Below are 21,244 nucleotides of genomic sequence, written 5' to 3' on the forward strand. Positions count from 1 at the left end.
GAGCACTATGCATAACCAACAAGATCTAGATAAAAATAAATATACTCACACATAGAATCATACTTTCCAAGTCTTCAGTCACTTACAGCCACTTTAAATAATGGCAGAATAATCATTTTGGGAGAACTAATGGCAAGATTTACATGAGAGAAGCAGGCAAAGGCACAAAGGAAAATCAAATTGCAATATTAAAGTAGTGTTTTTCCTAATATAAGTTTTTAAGCTGCCCGATTAATCGATTACTTGTGCACCCTAGTTCCGAGAATTTTTTTTTCTTTCTCCCAAACAGCTGAAGTTTTTAAGGTTAATACTCTATTGAGTTTTAAATTAACAAAAATTACCTCCTTACCCCAAACCTTAAACCTCACCGATAGTGTCATAAAAAGCAAAGGTGAGATGAAAACCTAAACTGCTGAACCAACAACATTATTTTGCATTACAAGGGCCATGCTCTGTCAGTTGAATATCCAGACAATTTGATAACACGTGAAAAAGTTTGAAATTTTTGTTGATTATGTGATGCAAATGTCAAGATATATTATCTTACAAGTCATGTGCTATAGAAGTGTTTAGATGTCATAAAAGATAGCATTGTGAGAGGAATAGTGTGAGAAGTGTTTATGAATTGATAATCTGCCGTATTAGTGAAAGTGAATGAAAGTCGTTGTTGTATTGTCTCTTGTGTTCATTTCACCAGGAAACTGCTGCGATATGTACAACGATCCACATAAAAAACATTTTGCTTAGATTCTACTTTGGTGCCAGCATGAAATCATAGCTTTAGAGAATTAAATTTAATTATGACTAAGGGCTTAGTCATAATCAGGAAAGAATACAAACACCATGGCCCTGAATGCCAAGTGAAGCCACGTGTCAGTCAGTTGAACTTTTATGCCCAGGTTTGATTGCTGTGGCAGTATCTTGTGATATTTACATGTTGTAAATGAAATAATTCCCTCATCAGTTATTTTATGACAAAGAGGGGAGAGAGTCCAACTGTTGCTAGGCATAAAATATCCCTGTAAATAGGAAAAGACAACACAATTTCACTATAACATTTTCAAAACTATAACCTAATTGTAAATCTAAGCATAAAGAAATAGATGTCAACAACAGCATAGGTCCAAACTTGACCCAATGGAATAATTCACCAAGATTTATAATGCAAAAAGATGTTTTATATTGCATTTCTGCTGCAGTTCATGAAAAACAATGTACAAACATATCTGAAACAGTCCATTTCTAATGGCCCAGCTTCAAACCACACTGTTACTCTTGCAGGCATAAAAATAAACTTAATCAAAATTAGCAGAGGGCAGCAGCTAGCATGATCTAACATCACCTGAGCAAACAGAAGTGTCTCTAGTGATGGACACTTACAAACCTGACACTGGCCGGCTGCCATACTGCCAGCAGGGCATGAATAAGGCAACCAGTAGGCTAACAGATAAGTGGAGAAAAAAGACCATCTGTCAGTGAAATCTTAAGTGGGATTTTCTATTTTTGGGTGCATTTTTCATATTCTAACAGTCACTGGTTTTACTCCTGGGTTTAAAGATGGGCAACTGTCACTAATATCAAAAAGGGATAATCAGTGACCTTCAAGCAAACCTGTATGGTATTCTTATGAAGGGTAAAAAAGAAGATTGCAAGGCAAAATGTTAGCCTCAGTCACCTGGGCCTGCATCTTTTTCCCATACATTGAAAGCAAATGGTGACTGAGGCTAACATTATTTCTAACATCTCCTTTTGTTTCCATGGAAGAAAGAAGGTTTGGAACAAAATGAGGGAGCGTAAATAAAGACAGAGTTTTCATTTTTGGGTGAAATATCCCATTACCTATACCATAACTAGGTATTCCATAGATACAAAACTGTATCAGTGCAGAAATGTAGCATTATTTTAAATCAACACTGACTACTGCATAGCTCATGTTAACCAATCCTTTCTGAATTTCCAGAAAGGGATTAAGGTCAGTGGATGCAAAATGACGTGATATGTGGAGGTTCCCAGGGTACACAAACAATGGACACTTCAGCAGAATATGTTCTGTGGAAACATACATGAATCTCCATCATTTCACTGACAGGGATGCAATGTTGTGTGTTTGTGTTGTGTGCGAGAGTGTAATGAATCCGGGGAAAAACAATGCAACCAGTGTTTCCAACCAATGCTTATGCTGGTTTATGCTGTATTAACGGTAAATGTGTTAATTGCTATTAAGAAAAATTGACGTTAAACCTTATATATTTACAGAATGCATTTACACGTTAATTTTGACAGCTCTAATTTAAACACAGAATAATTTACATAAGCTTTAAACTGATTATTAGTTTTAGAAAATAAATATATCTGATTTTAAATGTGGTGTCAGACTTATGGACCCCATTCTAGGTGGCAAGCATTATGCAGTCACAAATGTCTTTCATACATCGTCTCACAGCACACCATGTGCCCTCTAGTGATTAACTCTGGTAACGAGGAAGCAGTATTTCATCAGAAACAAAATGCAAGCTCCGGCTCACAATGCCTTGTTGTTGTGTGCTTGTTTTTTCAATGTCTTCCTCTATTGAATGACAAGTAAACTATAGGACATACAGATTACAGATTATGCACTGATGGCATAAACCTTTCAATGCATTTTTTCAGTCTAAACTTAGAAGTTTCAGGCACGTTTACTTATCTCCTACCTGGAACTATCTCAAAAAGATGCCGCCCAGGTTCATCGGGATTGGCTGTCAGCTCATTGACTTGACTACCCTGTAATGGGATACAACCCTAGAGGAAGAAAGAGAGAAAAGGTGACTTTAGAGAGTTTAATGAGGTTTGAAAGACATTTTCCACTTGTGCACAGTTTTTAAAACTTTAAGCTTTTTTTAATCTATTTAATTTATTGGCCGAATAAACAATTACTCTCTAGGATAACTGGAGATTAGTGTTCCATGAAGCTGTTAATTGTGGTAATCACTGGTTTTCATTGGAGATAAGTCATTGTATGCATGGCCCTATTTTACACTGTAATCAGCAATGCTGAGTCATGCACAATTAGACCCAACCACAGTCAAATCATAAATTATGCACCATCCTCTTTTAGCTCATCCTTTACTTCGCTGTCCCAGCATTTACACAGCAAAGCAGCAGAATCTCATCTGAATCAACTGAAATTCCTCTCTGCTATTCAGCTTCAGCTAAATAAAATTTTAGGGAATGCATTGATAAGGCTAAATGCTTTTATGGTTACCCACTCAAGTGCAAGCTGGGCACATTTCTGCAGCAGAGATTCAATTTAGCTAGGATGGAAGTGGGGTGGGGATGGAGAAAGAAGAATAGGAGTATGGATGAGCTGGAGTCGCAGGGCACGCAGAGAAAGCCGTGTCACAGCCTCTGAGCCACATTATAGAGCAGCACTGGGGTCAAAGGTCAGCTGCTCTGTATCTGCTAAATGCTTTCACTTACACCACAGCCATGCAGAAGGCCAGGCTGTTACCAGATTCGCTTGTCAGGCTAACAGCATGCTGATGTCATCCTGGCTTAATGGAGACAGTGTACAGCTGTGTAATAAATGTACATAAATGTGATATTTAACTGATTCGGTTGTTTAAAAAGGCAGTATTATGTAATGAAAACAGTTCCTTAGTATAAAACACATGTAAGGGATAATGTACAGTCAGCTGGCCTTATTGTTTCACCCTAAATAGGTTTATTTTTGGTAATGACTGTCATTGACAGACATGAAACTAGTACAGCTACGTATGTAGGAAATTGGTTGCCAGGGACAAAAATCAAGCAATACTGTTTATTGGTCATTTTACAAAAATATTTGACTAAAGAATGCAGCAACTGAACAATCAGAATAAAATATTCCAGAGAGCTGCATATAATATAATAACAATAACTGTCTGAAAGAACAGTGTTGTCCCTCCCGCTGATACAGGTTGATGTATGGCCATCAAAAACCTATATGTATTATACTGTAGGTTGAGGGGTGAACTATAAAATGTTGAAGTCATTAGGTATCTCACAATCAATGCTTATTCACTAAGAGGAATAACGGATTGATGTTTCAGAGGTAGAGACATTGATTAAATCTTTTATTTTGAAACATTTAGTGTCACATCGCTTAGATACAACTGTCAGATTCAATTATGATTAATGTGTACAAAAAACATAAACCTCATATTTGAGATTTCATCTTTTATTTAATTTATTCTCAGGTTATTCTGTCCACTTCTATTCTCAGAGTCTACAGTATGTTTAGACTGTAGGCTACCTGAGGTTTGGTTTCATCCTCATCCTTGTAGAAGTAGAGCCGGTCAGTTCGGAGCACGAACCAACGCAGCTGCCAGTTCTTCATGATGCTGCGCTGTTTTTTAAGCCAGCCTGCTTTCAGTGTCCTCTCCTGCAGGCCTGGAGACGATGGCCTTCTGAAGCCACGGGAGAGCTCCCCCATGACCATGCTCTTAGATCTAGCTGGAAACAGAATCACATAGACACACACATATTTTCATTATTGTTAGGATAGATTTTAAGTTAAATTCACATTTCCATTCTGCTTATCTAAGCAAAACAAATCCACCTCCACTAGTCTGAACAAGTATGTGCACAGAAAACACATAAAAATGTGCAGACTTGATGCGTTCGGCAATGCTAGCAATGTCCCAACCACAGCAGAAAAAAAGGCGTACCATGCATGCCTTATGTTTGACAGGCTTCTTAGTGAAGGCAGAGTAATGATGCAAAAGCCCATTTTTTTTGGCAAAGCTTTTCTGTGAATTTAAATTCCCTTATGTTGACCAGGGACAACCACAATCCACAGCATAGCGGATCAGATTGGGCAGCTGTTTAAGAGGCCTGTTCATACCCGAGCATACAATGCAGCCTAATTTCGAGTTTCGAGCACATTAATGACCAAACAAGGTCAAATTTACTAGAAGGAAACTTGGATGATGTGTGAGTGACCAAGTTTTGATGTTGAAAGTTGACATGAAAAATGATGGAAAGCAATGATATTGCAAAGTTATTTATATTTAAGTGCTTTATTTCAATAAACTTTATATATGACAGTCAACTAATGACTCACCCTTCATTTGTTTCAAGCAAATTCATATATAATTTGTTAGGTGCCATGCTTTAATTAATCATATAGGTTGTGAAAAGTGATGCAGATGTATTCACTTATGCTTATTCACTGGTACAACAGAAAAAATTACTTTAGCTGTCATTCTCTCTGCATTTGTTTAAGCTAGGCTCTTTTGTATTTTGTGTCTGACATAAATGTGTAACATGTCAACATAATGAATGCTCTGACAGGAGCTTCCCAGGTGGACTTAGTCAACAAGAGTAACAGCTTGAATTGAGCTGCTCAGTTAATTACATCAAATTGTAGACCAACCAGTATGGGTAATTTGCCTTTTTTGAGTTTCTTTTGGAATTTTAACTACTAATTCATGTAGGACATTTTCGAGCCATGGGAATTTCCAGTAGGTTTTTAAAATTGTGGTTTTCAATTTATGGCTAAAATAAGGTCTGTGGTTAACATTACTTGAAGAGAGTTTCACTTCATGCTTTACAACAAATTACACACAGTCATACCTCAATCATGAATTTTTAAACTGTTGTGTATTTTTAACAAGTTGCTACAGTCTCTAGTAATGATAACCACAGACCCTATTTTACTCATAAATTGAAAACAACCATGCTAAATCCCCACTGGAAATTCCCATGGCTTGAAAATGCTAATTTTCGGATCATTCTTTACAATCTAGAGACTGTTGTGTGTGAAATTCCCAGGAGATCAGTAGTTACAGGAATACTCAAACCAGCCCATCTGGCACCAACAATCATGTCACGTTCTAAATCACTGAGATCACATTTTTTCCCCATTCTGATGGTTTATGTGAACATTAACTGAATCTCCTGACCCGTATCTGCATGATTTTATACATTGCACTGCTGCCACACAATTGGCTGATTAGATAATCGCATGAGATAAGTAGATGTACAAGTGTACATAATAAAGTGGCCAGTGAGTGTATAAAGCCTGTAACCAAAGTGAAAGAGAATATAAATATAAAAAATGGTAACTCCCTTAAGATCAGAAAGTCTTATCACAATCGAGATATCACTATTTAAATAACAAGTCTAATCGAGGGACGAGTTCATCCAAAACCTAATTAATCAACAGTGGCTTTGTTAATGTTGTTTTGTTTCCTGAGTGTAGAGCACAGCATTTGAGGTGTGCTCAGACCACAAAACTGAACAGAGCAGCTTTGGTGGAAGACAGTGACTGAATTTAAAAATTGTGTTCCCAGAAATTAAAGGGAGCCACTATAGTTAAAGTATGCAGCTGCTACTCTCATTTACAACTGAACTTTGTGGAAACTAATTAGCACTCTAAAACAGGACTGACATTTTGTAGTCTCTGGATCGCACTGGACCCCATTGGCCACCCCTCTCGCAATTACATTTTCAATCATTTTTAAGTGAGTGAGCATTTCAGTAGCCTATTGCATGTGAACATATCGTTCTTTACACATAAGCATTTAAAACGTTTACTTTGAGTGTCACAAAATTAACTCAAATTCTGTTTTAAATAATTTTTATCATGAAATACAGGGTTTTTACACGTTTAATATCAATGTAAAATTCATCAATATGATTTTGTCATGGCTCCTTGAGTCTTGAGCGTTGCTTCGTATCTCACCTATCTTCAGCGGATCTTTCTGGACTTCCACTACAACACCTACTGATGAACACATTTTGAGCTTGACCGAGCTGGTGCTGAGCACACTTTGTGTTAAATAAAAGACTGACATTTATCTCTTCTGCTCTTGGGTCCTGTTTTCCCCAGTGCCGTGACAGATTTCTTTCCTCTTTTTGGTTCATTTTAGACAAACCTGGACATAGCAAACACTTTCTAACCTCTGCTGAAGAGTATTTGCTATTGTTAAAACTTGTTGCAGTAAGGCTGATATGTTTTGCTTTTGCAGGTGTATGTATGTCATCAAATGTCAATAAATATTATGTATGTAAGACATCAAAATAAAGAGAAAGATTGCAGAGAGATATAGGATCTGTTCCAAAACCTAGTGAGCGTCCTCCGGAGGCAGCATTTTAAGACATCACAGGTGTGCTCCTGACACAAAGGATGTTCCAAAACGTAGGTATCTTAATTATACTGCATCATAAGATACCTTGTTTTAAACAAATTTTAAGGGTGCTTTCACACTTGGTTCGATTGCTTGGACTGAACTCTAGTTAGGTTCCTCCCCCCCTCCTCCTGTTCACGCTGGACTCATCATATTATTTGGGTCTGAACCATGGTCTGATTACATCATCATTGTGAGTACAAGCGGCAGCTGTTTACTACTGTAACTAGGTAACAACTCATCAGCTTCACTGTGTTATTAATGTATTGGTCTCTTTAGATTTAGACCAACAAAACTTTTCATGAAAAGTTTTCATTTTTGAATGTGATGTGATGAATGAATTTACTTGTTCATTAAACGGTAATTAATATCACACTCACAATCGTGCTATATGGCCCTAAATCAGCAATGCTGCGATTGCCTGCGATGTCACTCGGCCTGTGTTCCAATCATAGAATTTTGTGATTTTGATGTGATATTGCTTAATTAACTATTACAACTGCTATCAGAAGCCTGCATAGATGCAAATTATACGTCATCACAAGTGATTTCCGTGATTTGGTACACTTGCATTCATATAAGCAGCAAACCGTACTGGAGTTCACATAAACAGTACACCCCAGACCATCTTTCCAGTGAACTCTGGTGCTGTTCCCAAGTGCACACCAGAGTTCGGAAAACGGATTCACATAAGCCATATGAACGAAACATTGACGTCATTTGGACCTGGGTGTGTACCAAAAGCGCTAGTGTGAAAGCATCTTAAGGTATCTTATGTATCTGTGATGAGCTCGGTGGAAAGATAAATCTAAGATGGCAGACGAAATGACAGAAATTTGGGTTATAAATATACTTCTAATAAAGAAAAGTACCTTTTTTATATATATTAGAAAACAGACTATTTTACCCAAAATATGTACGTACTATGTGTGTACATATTTATATTTAACTACTATTTACATTGTCAAGCGGTTCTGCCTCCTCCTTTCCATTGATCCCGGGTTTCGGCACCAGTGTAAAGGGATCAATGGAAAGGAGGAGGCGAGAACCGGCTTGACAATGTAAATAATAGTTTAATATAAAACTTAAACAAAAGACAAACACACACATATGACGGACATGTCCGTAAACTATCTCTATCTCCCGCACGATCCTCTGCAGTCGACCTTTATCCCTCTCGGAGGCTTGATTAGCCTAATACGGGACCGGGTGTGTAGGATCACGACCAGGCCCCGCCCTCTGCCCTGCCACAGTGTGCTTATTAGAGTATCACATTGTTCCAATCTCATCACCTAAAATCAGTGGCGAATGGAGTCTTGCGTACACTGCGCGTGACGAGCGCTATTTGAATGATGCCTATGTAGAGCCTAATGATGCCTATGTAGAGCATTCCCAATCACTCTCGGATGCAGCCATAGAAGACAGCTGCCTCTGTAGGCAGGAGATAGCAAAGTAGCTCAATAAATTTTTGGAACAGACCAGTAGTATTCTTTTGTAGTAAGAGTAGCAAGAAGAATCTGGGGAACAGGAAAATGACAGGCAGGGTGATCTTAAGAGCACGAAACTATCACGAACTTGATGAAGTGCAGCTTCTTAAAGGTGCAATATGTAACAATTTTCATGCAATATTTGCCTTTTTTTGTCAATGTGTGAATGGCTTGTAACGCAACTTAAAAAATTTGCCCTTCCAAGAATTCCTAGGAAACATATTAAAGCCTGTAGACTGATTTTCATGGGAAGGGAGCGGGTCGATTTTGCCTGGAAAATCCAAAGACATTTATGCTCACTCCCAAGAGACTTCTACTGAATCTCGTCTGGCTAAGCAGGTCGAGCAAAAACTAGACTGAACATCAGCAGGGCATTTGATTCCTGGAGAGACCTTTGATCGGTTTTGGGGATCAAACCCTACCCAGCATTCTTCTTATTGGACAGTGCATCTTTTTCATAAACAATAAATATGACTGGTAACAGAGGCTAAAATTATGCCTAACATTTCCTTTTGCACTCCACGGAAGTCAAACACGTTAGAAACAACATGAGGGTGAGAGTAAATGATGAGAAAATGTATCAAATTTGTATACAAATACTGGCTCTGCCACTGGTCTTGTCCCAATCCTCTTATTTGCCAAGTCATGACTGATTTTTTCAAGCCTCCATCAGAGTGGGCTACAATGGACGCTCCTGCTGCTCAGTCTATCTGTCTGATAAAGAGCTGCAAATGCTGCTACTCTGATTCAATCACTGTAAGTATGGAAGCCTCATCAGTGTTAATGTGCACCTCACAGCCTCATGGAGAGAGAAAGAGTGAGAGAATACAGATGGAAGTAAAGGGGTGGGAGGAAATCCCCTAAAATGATCCTGTCCTTTGAAAACCAGTCTCCTGGGACATCCAGAAAGATGTTTCTCCTTATTACCCATAAACCTATCTGCCAACTCTTAATAACATTGCAAATGGTTGCAGAATGGACGAGGATATCTAGCATTAGATTTTTCCACCATGTTAATTCTTTTCAGCCCAAAAGTGCCAAAATGTTCAAATCTAAAAATACTGAAAGTCTGTGCAGGTCCTTGCATATTTCATTCAGACTCATTTTAGAATGATAGAGACCCATTTTTTGTCTGTCTGTCTGTTCCTTAAATATCCCTTCCGGTCTCTGCTGCAGAATGAGAGAATATTAAGACAAATTAAGTATTAATATCAACAATTAATCTTTGTCTACAATTAATCTTTGTCTAAAAGGATCAGACTTATCAAAATAGCCCTGTAATAAAGAGAATCACCTTAAGGATTTAATTCAAGACATTGTTTTATGAGGACACATTGAGCATGGCACAAGGAACAGAATTATAATGAATCTTGTGTAGCTCTCTGGCTTGGATTATTCCTTTTTGCTGAATCAAGCTGACAATCATGGTTATCATGCACCATTTTGGTCCTTTTATATTAGGCATAAAAAACGAAACGTGGCCTAATGCAAGTCAATAAGGATGTACTGCGAAAGTTGACATTCACTTTTGCACCTGTAAAATATTCTATACCAGAACAAGAAACAAATTTGCATCTTGGTAGTTATAATTAATTACATTTTTAACAAGATTTTAGGTTAAAACTACCACCCAAGCCATAATAATAGGGTTAGGGGTTACAAAATGGTGAAATCGCAAGAAATCAGCTAGTACAAAAATGTATTTTACTCCCATGGATAAAAATATGAACCAAAGAACAATGTCATTATGATTTTTCATAAGACTAACCTCTAATCCATACCTAAGCCTAACCATCAAGTCTAGCCCTTTACCCAAACCCTTAACCTAACTATGATATAAATAGGAAAATAACTTTTGTGTACCATGAAAGAAAGAAACATCCTGCAAATAACACAAATTTCCAATACGGAAAGGTATATAAGGTTTATATACTTATTGTTATGACACTCCAAATAAAATATCAATGTGGCTCAGCCGCCTTCAAATTACACATGGCAGTGTCTCTGTGTCTGGTGTATTGTAATATTTGCTGTGGTGGCTTAAAACAGTGTTAACTTGAAACCCTCATCAAAAATTACACAACCCATATGCGGTATGACAAATGCAGAGGACAGCAGATAGGCAGCGTGCTTCAGATGCTTTTGTTTGCTTTATATTGCACAGCAGGGTGGAAATCAATCCACAAATAGCCTTTTACATCAAGACAATATGACTGCTGAAGCAGACAAGCCTCTATTCTCAATTCAGGGTGGAAGTAATCACAATAACCATGCAATACGTATTAATGAAACTTTCAAAATAACATATAGCACCTGTGGAATTTATCAGCTGTGATCTATAATTAATTATTAGCTGCAATAAACCATAATCTATTATTATATACTGCAGTTTATTTAAAAATATTTTGTCATGTAACCTAAAAAATGTGGTAAGATCTAAATTACTATCAAAAATATTAATTTATGACAGAATCAATTTGACTATGTTAGGTTAAACCAGATAAAGTCCTTTAGAAGATAAAAATAAATAAATAAAAAATAGATCCGTAAGGTAACAACTGCAGGCTAACATTTTAAGAGCGTATACTATATTGTCAGCTTTTGTAATGTTGTGTATTGCTATTGTCAGCAAGCTTTATGTCATACAGGTGGAACTGTGTTTGAAATTCAGCTGTTATGATTTATTGTACCTGCATGTCCCCTGATTCTAATTGTCAAAACTCAGATTAATCATGGACCAAGAATAGAACATAGGCACAATAATTTTTACACGGCATGAAAATAAAATTATCACATTGATTCTTTCAGCACCATATTTGACCTAGCAAAGAAAAATCACGCTGTAAAACATTGTGTATGAGACATCACAATGTGTATCAAGACCATATCAGCTTAGGAGAGCACTGACTGCATCATTACTTCCTGGTTAAGGAGACTGGGATCTATGAAACAAACCATTTACACTCATTAACCACTCTAATCAAGCTGAAAGATGTTACTTAGCAACTGCCCAGATTATTGGACCACTGACTTGCAGCCTATGAGATTTAGCCTACTGTCCTCACTAGTCCATCACCATGCTATGAGATCATCACAAAGAGAGCCTCATTTTCAGCAGTGCAAGAGGGTGTAGCTGAAGCAAACAGAATAGTGTTGCTAAATATGTGAGTGGATGACTGATGCAGAACACAGCTGGGCAAACAGCAGTAAGAAGAAAAAAAGACCATCCTTACCTCTCCTTGTCTGTCTAATCTTGGGGCTTAGCATGGTGTTCATAGCTGGGTAACACTGTCCTCCATCCACATGTTGGGATCCCCACTCTACTCTCCTCCTGAGCCTCGCCCTGTTGCACCTTTTCTGTCTGCTCTGGATAGCATCTCTCTCTCCCCCTCTTTTTATCCATCTCTCCCTCCCTCTACCCCTTTGATGTCCCACTGGCCCACTGCACTGAGCGGCATGTTTCCCAGGCCCCTCCCACTCTTATAATGCAGAGGCAGCTGGAAGAGACAGACCTCATGCATAAGCTCAGATTCACCCATGATGTATTATTTATTCCACACCAACAAAATTAATTCCACAGTGGGCCAGCCATTAAAGTCCTGAATGATTACACTTAATAATTCAGTGAAACAGAAACAGAAAAGCTTTTTCCACCCTCTTATCTTCCTAAAAATCATAATAACATAGTTTGTTGGGTTGTTAAATTTTCTCTATAGGAGTAGAAGTTTTAAGAAAATTTTTGTAAAAGCCAACTCTTTCATACAATTTCCAAATCTTGTACTAATTATTATGACTTGTCACTAGATCGGGTTGTCCAAACCAGTATGTTGTTATTTGCTGTGCAACACTTTACCTCACGACCCTGTGTACAAATGTGTGGACGTTGTATTTTTGCTTCGCAAAGCGTAATTTCATTAATTTAAACCAACTGATCTCAGTTCACAAGACTCGGCTGTCATTAAAGTGTAAAACTTTCAAAGTATGGAGTCATGTGACAAAACAACATGGCAAAGACCACAGCAGAGTTTGTCTTTGGGAGAAATGCCAACAAAACAACATCAGCTATATCTGCTATATATACGACATTAACATTTTTTGAGATGCATCATGAAACGCCACACTGCTAAACACAATGTACACTAATGTATACTTTAGCACATCTTTCCTTAGATATTCTATATTTACTGTGCATTATCACACTGAGAATCTACGGGTTTATCCAAAAGCTGACATATGTTGCTTTCAGAGGCTTTATATGGAGTTAGGATGAAAATAAGGTGTATTTTTAAATTGTTCTGCAACCAGTACAGACAGAGAGCACACTGGAGGTTAAGTCATTCACTAAATAGGGAGCAAGGGAGCATTGTATAGCTTTCCTGCATCTAAATGCATTCACTCCTAAAATCCGACCAACAGTTCAGATTCAGGCTGTAGATGATATGTGGACCACTCAACATGTTTGGCAGACATGAAGAATGGTAATCTGTACTTAGATTCAGAATTTATAAAAATTATTTTAACATGGATGGCAGTGACTGGAGGATGCTGGTCATTACTTTGAATCAAAATAAATTATGCTAATTTCCTATGTAATGTCTGCAATGTCTTAACTTGAATAACCAACACTCCTGGAAACATAATAAACAATTTGATAAAAAAAAAAAGAAAATCGGACTTTCTTTAGCTTGGTATTATGTAAAATATCACAACTTAGTCCCGCTGTCCACATATGCCATACATTTAATTTTTTTAAATAATAATAATTTGCTTGCACGTTTATTAGGTGCTACTAGATACAAATAAAAAAGGGAAATGAAAATGTACACAGCAGTCATGCTCAGGGTCTCAGGAAGATAAGGAACATGAGTGTGAATGATATTACAGAGGTTTGGTGGAACAGAGGGGAAGATTATCAATAAATAATGACTTTTTCCATCTGTTCCTCATACACAGCTATCCTATGCCTTCAAGAATGTGCCGGAATATAGTGCACAAGTTGTATGGACTAGTTTTATGTTGGTTTTTTTTGTACATTGACAGACATGGTCACTATGAACTGTTGTTTTCAGAAAGATGATTCAAACTTTACTCTTACAAAATAACTGTGACAAAGGCAGGCAGAGAATGTGGATCTAAATGCAGCTTTTATGAATAAAAACAGGGAAAACTCAGGACAAAGGGAAAACAAAGGAAACCTAGCACAGAGCATAGTAACACATGCAAGAACTAACACTGGAGACAGGGAAACCAATGACTTAAATACATAAAGGAACAAACAAGAGACTAAGGAACACCTGGGGAAAAAAAATCAGGGAATGTGAACTAATCAGGGGAAAACCAATCATAAAATGAAACTACAAAGGACTACAAAAAACAAACAGGAAACAGGAACTAAACTAAACTTCAACATAAAAGCACAAAAACAAAATACAACAGTGAACATGACAATAACAGCACACTGGATTGGAATGACACACGTGTTAGAAATAATTATACAATTTTCATTATAAGTACTCTCAACAATCCTATGCCATAAAAATATCATGACTGTTACAAATAGGTTGTACGTCAGTTACATAATACTGTGAAACTAATTTAGAATTTGGTTTATAGGATGAACACTATAGTTTAAACAATAGGATTAAAAAAAAAAAATCACATAATTACCTAGACCTCCATGTACTCCTTGGTAGTGTACACCCAAACTTCTTCATTAGGACTTCTAATCTGACATATCCATCTATTTGATGTTTGAAACTAACTGCCTCAAATCTCTGTATAAATAGAAGAACCACAGTTACGAGTGTAAAGTTCAACAATGTGACATCTAGCTGGAGACTCCCACTCAATCTCTTAAGGAACTGAGGGGAGGAGAATGATCTGTTGAGTCAAAATTAAAATGCAGAAACGGAATCGAATCTACATCTTAAAAAAATGCACCCACATCATCAAGTAATAAGAGGAGAGACTTTCAGGAGCAAATTACACAGTTATTTGTCCCACTCACACAAACACTATGAGGTCGGTGTTTGCTACTCTATTCACATTCTCTGAATAGCATCTAGTCTAGAAATATCTGCAATGGTCAGGGAAATTTCCAAAAGCTGGATTCACAGACACATAAGGAAATGATGACTGGTAATGGAGAAGTGAAAACAGTGATGTAGTGTGGAAGTGTCCCTTATTTTGTCCTTATATGTCATGTTGTCCTTGATAAAATGTCAATACTAATTGGTACTTACGGTTAATGAATAATAAATAGATTTGTAATTTTTCTTAGTATATCAATTCAGGCTAGGTCTGTGCAACGAAAAATTTATGATTGTTCTGGAAGACTTAATGTAATATAGAGAGTAAATCGTGATAATGGATGAATATTCTCAGTTCCCCGTCTGTCGCTCACTCGACGTTGTGTCAAATGAAGCGACACTAGGGGTCTTCCTTGAAGGCCTCGGTTACCTCTGAACTTGAGAAAAGGCCAATGAGAAATTGGCAGACAGAATTTGTATGTACCTCCAAGAGTAGGGGTCTCGTTTCCTCCATCAGGGAACGGGAGTAACCTAGACGTTTTAAAAATGAATATCTATAAAGGCAGTAAGGCACTTTGAAACCATTGTTTTGGTTAACATTTAAATGGATTATTTTGACCACAATTGATCACTGGCAATTAGATTGAATTATAATTTCGTCCAGTAATGGATAAAGAGGGACTGAAAATGAGCACAAGATGCAGTGTTCTAAATAATGACTGCTGTTATGAATCCAGAGCAGTGATTCACTTCAGAAAACAGAAGGACTACACTAATAGGGAAACAGATGCAATACAGTCACACAGTATAATACTCACTTAAGCCCTATTTTGACAGCAATTATTTTACATGGGGACGTGAGGTAATTTCAGTATTTACAGGGGGTAGTAAGTGATTTTATTGCTGTCTGAATCAGACTTTTTTTTTCTCCAAAGTTCCAAGGTCGTGTGATAAATGAATTACCGTCCTAATCAACAGCTCTGGTGGTAATGGGCATTTGTGAAAATGGGAGAATTGTGTGACAGAAATTTTTTAAATAATTCATTTACATTTATGCATTTGGCAGACACTTTTATCCAAAGCAACTTACAGTGCACTTATTACAGGGACAATCCCCCCAGAGCAACCTGGAGTTAAGGGCCTTGCTCAAGGGCCCAACAGTGGCATCTTGGTGGTGCTGGGGCTTGAACCCCTGACCTTCTGGTCAGTAACCCTGAGCCTCAACCACTGAGCCACCACTGCCTATTGTGAATTTAATTCACAATAATAAAATTACGCCACCGCTCCACCACGTTGAATGGGAAGGCTTAAATAGAATGAAAAAACGAAAGCCAGATCACATAAATGTTTGAAATGGTCCATTATTATGGCAGCAATGCAATACAATTATAATACATCACATTATAATGTAGAAACGTTTACTAAATACATTTATACATAGGGCTTGCATGACTACTCGTTTATACGAGTTGAGTAGTCACAGAAATGTTGCCTGGTTAATGTCGATCTAATTTAAAGGTACAGTAGGTAAGATTCAGAATCCTTTGTTATTAATGACATCTGTGGCCGTTAAGTGAACTGCAGCCAGCTACCTGTTGCTCGTGCACACACTCCATTGGGACGAGAGCGATCATCGGTCAAAACAATGACATAATGTACAAAGAGACTGAACGTGATTCAACAGCATCATGTTGACAGATGAGGTAGCATAATGAAAATTTCACAGTTATGATTGTTTTACCACAAACTTTGAGACTGTATATTATATTGGACTCTCCAGTGTTGGAACATGGCTTAAACAAAGTGTGGATATAGGTTTTCTTACTAAAATATCAGTTTTCTTTTCATGATACATTGACTGCATTTATACGATAGCCTATGTCGGCATTAACTAGCTAGCCAGCTTTATCAATAGCTGTTAGCTAAATATGGTGGATGATGACAGTAGCTGTTTATAAAATAGACTGTAGATTATAAATATGTTGACACAATTCAGTATTGATGTGATTCCATCACAACTGCCATTTTGATATATTTATGCGCTATGTCATAATAGAATGTATATATTTTTTGTATAACCAAGTTAGTGTCTTTTACCATTATCTTGAACATTGTCTAGCATTCATTTCATGTGTTATTGTAGTTTAGCTAAAATTACACATATCAATCCTTATGTCACTATATATCACATGCTTTGCAGTTATGTAAGCTTACCTGTCCAATAAGAAGAATGCCAATTCAGGGTCAGTTTGATCCCCAAAACCAAATGAATGTCCCTCCAAGAATCAAATGCCATGCCAGTTTTACTCTAGTTTTCGCTCGACCACTATCACGTTCCCGGATAGCCAGACAGGATTCAGTAAATAAATATGATTTTTTTTTGGCTTACTCTGAGTTTGTGTAGGAGTCGGTGTTGTGCTGGGAGCCGGCTGTTTGCTGGATTCCATCTCTAAGATAACATTAGTGTTGCTGTTTTTTTTCGCTGTTGAATAGTGGAAGAGAAGCACTGAGGCAAGGTTCTTGGGAGCGCACTTAAACAACACATCATTTGGATTTTCCAGGCAAACCGACCTACTCCCTTCCCATGGAAATCAGTCTACAGGCTTTAATAGGCAACCTAGAAAGTCTGGGATGGGCTAATTTTTTAAGATGCTTTAAAAGCCGCAAAAAAAGGTGAATATTACATGAAAATTGCTACATACTGCATCTTTAAAAAGTTTTAGTTCCACCTCCACTTTTTAAACACAGACAGATCATTCAAAATGATGTCCATCATTTTGATAGATAAAACTTAAGAATTTTATTTTTTTAATTATTTTAACTATCTTTACTGTCCTTGATATGTGTGGCTTCTATTTCACCTTGCATGAGCTTAGGAGAAAGTGTGCAAGTGGCACAACTGAGGTGTGACAAAACATGCGCACCCCATTGAGATTTATTTGGCTGCGTTGATAAACAGTCTTGTCCCTACAGTTTCTTGATTCATTTAATTGCTCTTCACAAGAATTTTGGCTTACTCCGTATGCAAAAATGTTCACTGTAAATGTCCGCAGTGCTTTGCAGCGCGGTTGCCTCATGCTTTAAAAAAATGTATTTTCACTTAAGCGTATTTCCAAACATATTCAAACGCAAATACAGAGGACACAGTTTGTGGACTGATGAATTTTCCATATAAACAAGTGCAACTGCAATCATGTGATTGACAAAAAGTCTCGTTTGTCCCACGTTATTTAATTGTCATCCAAACGCATGTGTTTTATCACAGAGGAGCCATGAAAATGTACTTTTACCGACATCACCCTGAGAAACAATTGCTTTTTGAATGGGGCTTAAAGACTCTTAAAGGGGTTATGACATGAGCAATACAATTTTCATTCGTCTTGTGGCATATAATAAGCCGTGTACTATAAAAACATACTGTAAGTTTCAGACCTGAAAAATTCCTTCTTAATAGAAAAAGAGCATTTATTTAAACCAAGCTACAAAAACATCTCGTTTGGAATTTGTGGTACATGTAACATCACAAGGACCAAATAAATATGCATATGACTGCCTCTTCAGCAAGACATCAACACCTATTTTTCATCATTGCACCCTTGCCCCCACCCACTGGCACTCAGTTGAAGAGGAGAAAGATAGGCCTGTCATGGGAGATTCATCTATACCAAAGTGGACATAAACAGGACACCTTTATTGCTGTAACGCTTGAGCAACGAGGCAGACGAGGAGATGCGGATCCAAACGCAGTTTAAACTTTATTTAATAAACAGTAAACACAAAGGAACAACCCACAATGGGGAAATAAAACATAAAAACTGTTAACTAAACACGACGTAAACAAACTGTGGACTCGGGAAGGAACCACACACCAGGCTAACATCAAACAACGATAGACAAGGACTGAACAAAGAAACAGGGTATAAATACATAAACATGGGAAAAAGGGGCCAATGAACGAACAGAACTCAAACAAGATAACAAGGTGATTAACAAAAGCAAAAGGCAAACTAATGAGGGCAGGTGAAAACAATGACAGAAAAACACGAACGCTAACAAGGGGACTATGGAGTTACATAAGGGACTAAAGTGAAAACTAAGAAATGCAAAAGTGACAAAAATGGCAAACAAAAGGGCAACAGTGAAACAAGACAGGGTATACATAACAATTGCCTATATGGATCTAAATGTTTTTTGTTTTTTTTACATAATAAATGTAGAAATGCTTTAAACGTTATCATGCATATCGTGCTGCTTTTAAAAGATACAATGTCAAGTTTTGACTCTAAAATGGAGACCCTCATTCTCATTCATCTTGGTGTTTGCTATTTTGAAGGTATCCTGGACCATTTTTGCACCCATCTGTGCTATGTTTAATTGCTGGTGTTTTGTAAAAATACACTAGATGGACATCTTTGATTGTATTGAAGTGTTTCTGCACAAAATTCTTCTCATTTTAAGAGTGGTACAAGCACAACTTAAAAATAAATAATTACTTAAAATAATACTTAAAACGCATCTCATTCTGCTGTGCCACTGACTGAATAAAACTGGAGAAAAACATGATTTTCTGTGTGTAAACAAACCAGGAAATGCGAGAAGGCGAAGGCCGTTATCTCTGCTTTGGCCTGCATTCTGAATGGATTGCTTGTGAACCAATTACAATATGAATCACGCTTTACAAAGCACTATTAATGAAAGATGGGGCAGTTAAAATTTGAATATGAAAATTGGACCAGAAAACATAAGAAACCAATTTTATTCACAAATGTTTAAAACGCCATGACTGTTTGATAGTTTATGCTGTGCTTGAGTGAACAGTTTGATACATTCAGATGAAATGTGTTGGGTGTACGTTGTGTTAAACCTGAATTGTAGTTCTATAACATTGTGAGGAGTTTGTTCAATTTCTTCAGATTTGAGTTTCAAATATTGCTGCACAATGTTAGCCAATCATAACAGTGGGTGTTTACACTGAAGTCTTAAAGTGCCAGACAGCTTGAAACTGAGCATTTCAGATAGAGGGTCAGAGACAAGGTGGAAAATTCTTACATATAATAATACTTTATGACAGTTTTGGTGATTTTTTTTTTTTACTAACATTATTAATAATAATAAACCCCTTTAATGAAATGAATACAATTATTTAATCTGTTTTCAATGCACCATATCAGAGAGTCACCCGCATTTGGAAATGTATATTAAAATCTGAGGCCTAAATCAAACACTGGACTTGTATGTCCCACAAATAACCTATAATATGAGGGTAAAATGGTTTTGCTCTGTAGCAGTAGCAGGACTATATAACAAATATAATGCAATTACCCATTGCAATTTCACTCAGACCAATGATATAGGTCTGCAGATTCCCCCACTGAATGGTATTAAGGGAGCAAAATCAATGGAAAATTAGCAGCAGACTAAACAGGCCTCACAGATGATTAATATTGGACATACATTGTAAAAGCAGGGCTGGGGCTGCAGTACTAAACACTTCACAATTGTGAATGGTATTACGGGAGCAAAATCAATGGAAAATTAGCAGCAGACTAAACAGGCCTCACAGATGATTGATATTGGACATACATTGTAAAAGCAGGGCTGGGCTGGAGTACTGAACACTTCACAATTAGAATGCAACCATAACTGCTAGAAGTAGGGTGGCCAAATGTCCCGTTTCTCCTTGGACAATACGGGACAAAATCATGTTTTGTCCCGTATTTCCCCTCTTCTAAAATTTCTCTATCGCCTAAGCAGCTTTCTCAGACACGCGAGTATTCTAATCAAAGGTAGCCAAGGATATGCTTGTAAAACCAATAAAATCTCCAATCATTCATAACCTCTGACATTAAAAAGCTGTTGGATGCCCTGGTTTAAGCTGGTGACATGCGAGCGGATGATTTCTTTAGCGCAGTGAGAAACTTTTATTCAGCATCGGTGAATTACCTCCAAAATTGGAGCCGCTCATTGGAGAACACAGAAAAACACGAATGGGCACTACTGAGAGACATTCAGAGCAGCCTCGAACACTTCTACTTCAGAATCCCTGCTCTCAGTTTGATTGACGAAACCACGCTTAATGAGTGGGCTTGCGCGAAAATGGTCACTTGCCGCATCACTGAATGGAACATAAACAAAACAGAGATGTCTGAGAGATGGACAGACGTATTTCGTGAGCTGGAGAGCAAGACCATCAACATCAGAGTCTTAGCCAAGGTCGTGGAGTTTTTATTTTATTTTTATGCCTGCCTGGGACATCTGCATCTGTGGAGCGTGGTTCTCATTAATGAACGCAGCATGGACATGGGATAAATCTCGACTCAAGTGTAACAATGAAGGCAATTTTCGTACATCTTAATTTGGGACTGGGTTGCTCTGCATTTTACGATAAAGACAAACGCACACAGAGAAAAATTGCTGCCAGCAAGAAGTACAAGGTGACAGTAAGGTATGCACCCTCTACTTCGCATTGATCTGCAGCTAGGTAAGGATACATCAATTATAAAAAAAATGTAGATGCTCCTATGATGCTGTAATGTTGCATTTTCATTCAGCTTGAAAATGTGCTACTTTTCAAACACTT

At 37.4% G+C, this 21,244-nt stretch overlaps 1 protein-coding gene across 2 annotated transcripts in view; it reads right to left on the reverse strand.

Annotated features, from left to right (window-relative positions):
• arhgap22 (Rho GTPase activating protein 22) overlaps nucleotides 1-14,439 on the reverse strand; it is a 39,367-nt gene extending 24,928 nt beyond the window's left edge. The window contains exons 1-3 of one of the 2 annotated variants that reach the window (XM_052151298.1): nucleotides 14,303-14,439; nucleotides 4,271-4,470; nucleotides 2,691-2,778 (exon numbers count right to left, since the gene is read on the reverse strand). In XM_052151298.1, coding sequence (XP_052007258.1) covers nucleotides 2,691-2,778; nucleotides 4,271-4,456 — 274 coding nt within the window. In that variant the 5' untranslated portion in view covers nucleotides 4,457-4,470; nucleotides 14,303-14,439. Of the gene's footprint in view, nucleotides 1-2,690; nucleotides 2,779-4,270; nucleotides 4,471-11,868; nucleotides 11,912-14,302 lie in introns of those variants that run through there. The other variant, XM_052151296.1, reaches the window with a different exon arrangement.
• Between the last annotated feature and the right edge of the window lie 6,805 nt (nucleotides 14,440-21,244).

The sequence above is a fragment of the Xyrauchen texanus genome, chromosome 20, assembly GCF_025860055.1.
Source record: "Xyrauchen texanus isolate HMW12.3.18 chromosome 20, RBS_HiC_50CHRs, whole genome shotgun sequence".
Classification (NCBI taxonomy): domain Eukaryota; kingdom Metazoa; phylum Chordata; class Actinopteri; order Cypriniformes; family Catostomidae; genus Xyrauchen; species Xyrauchen texanus.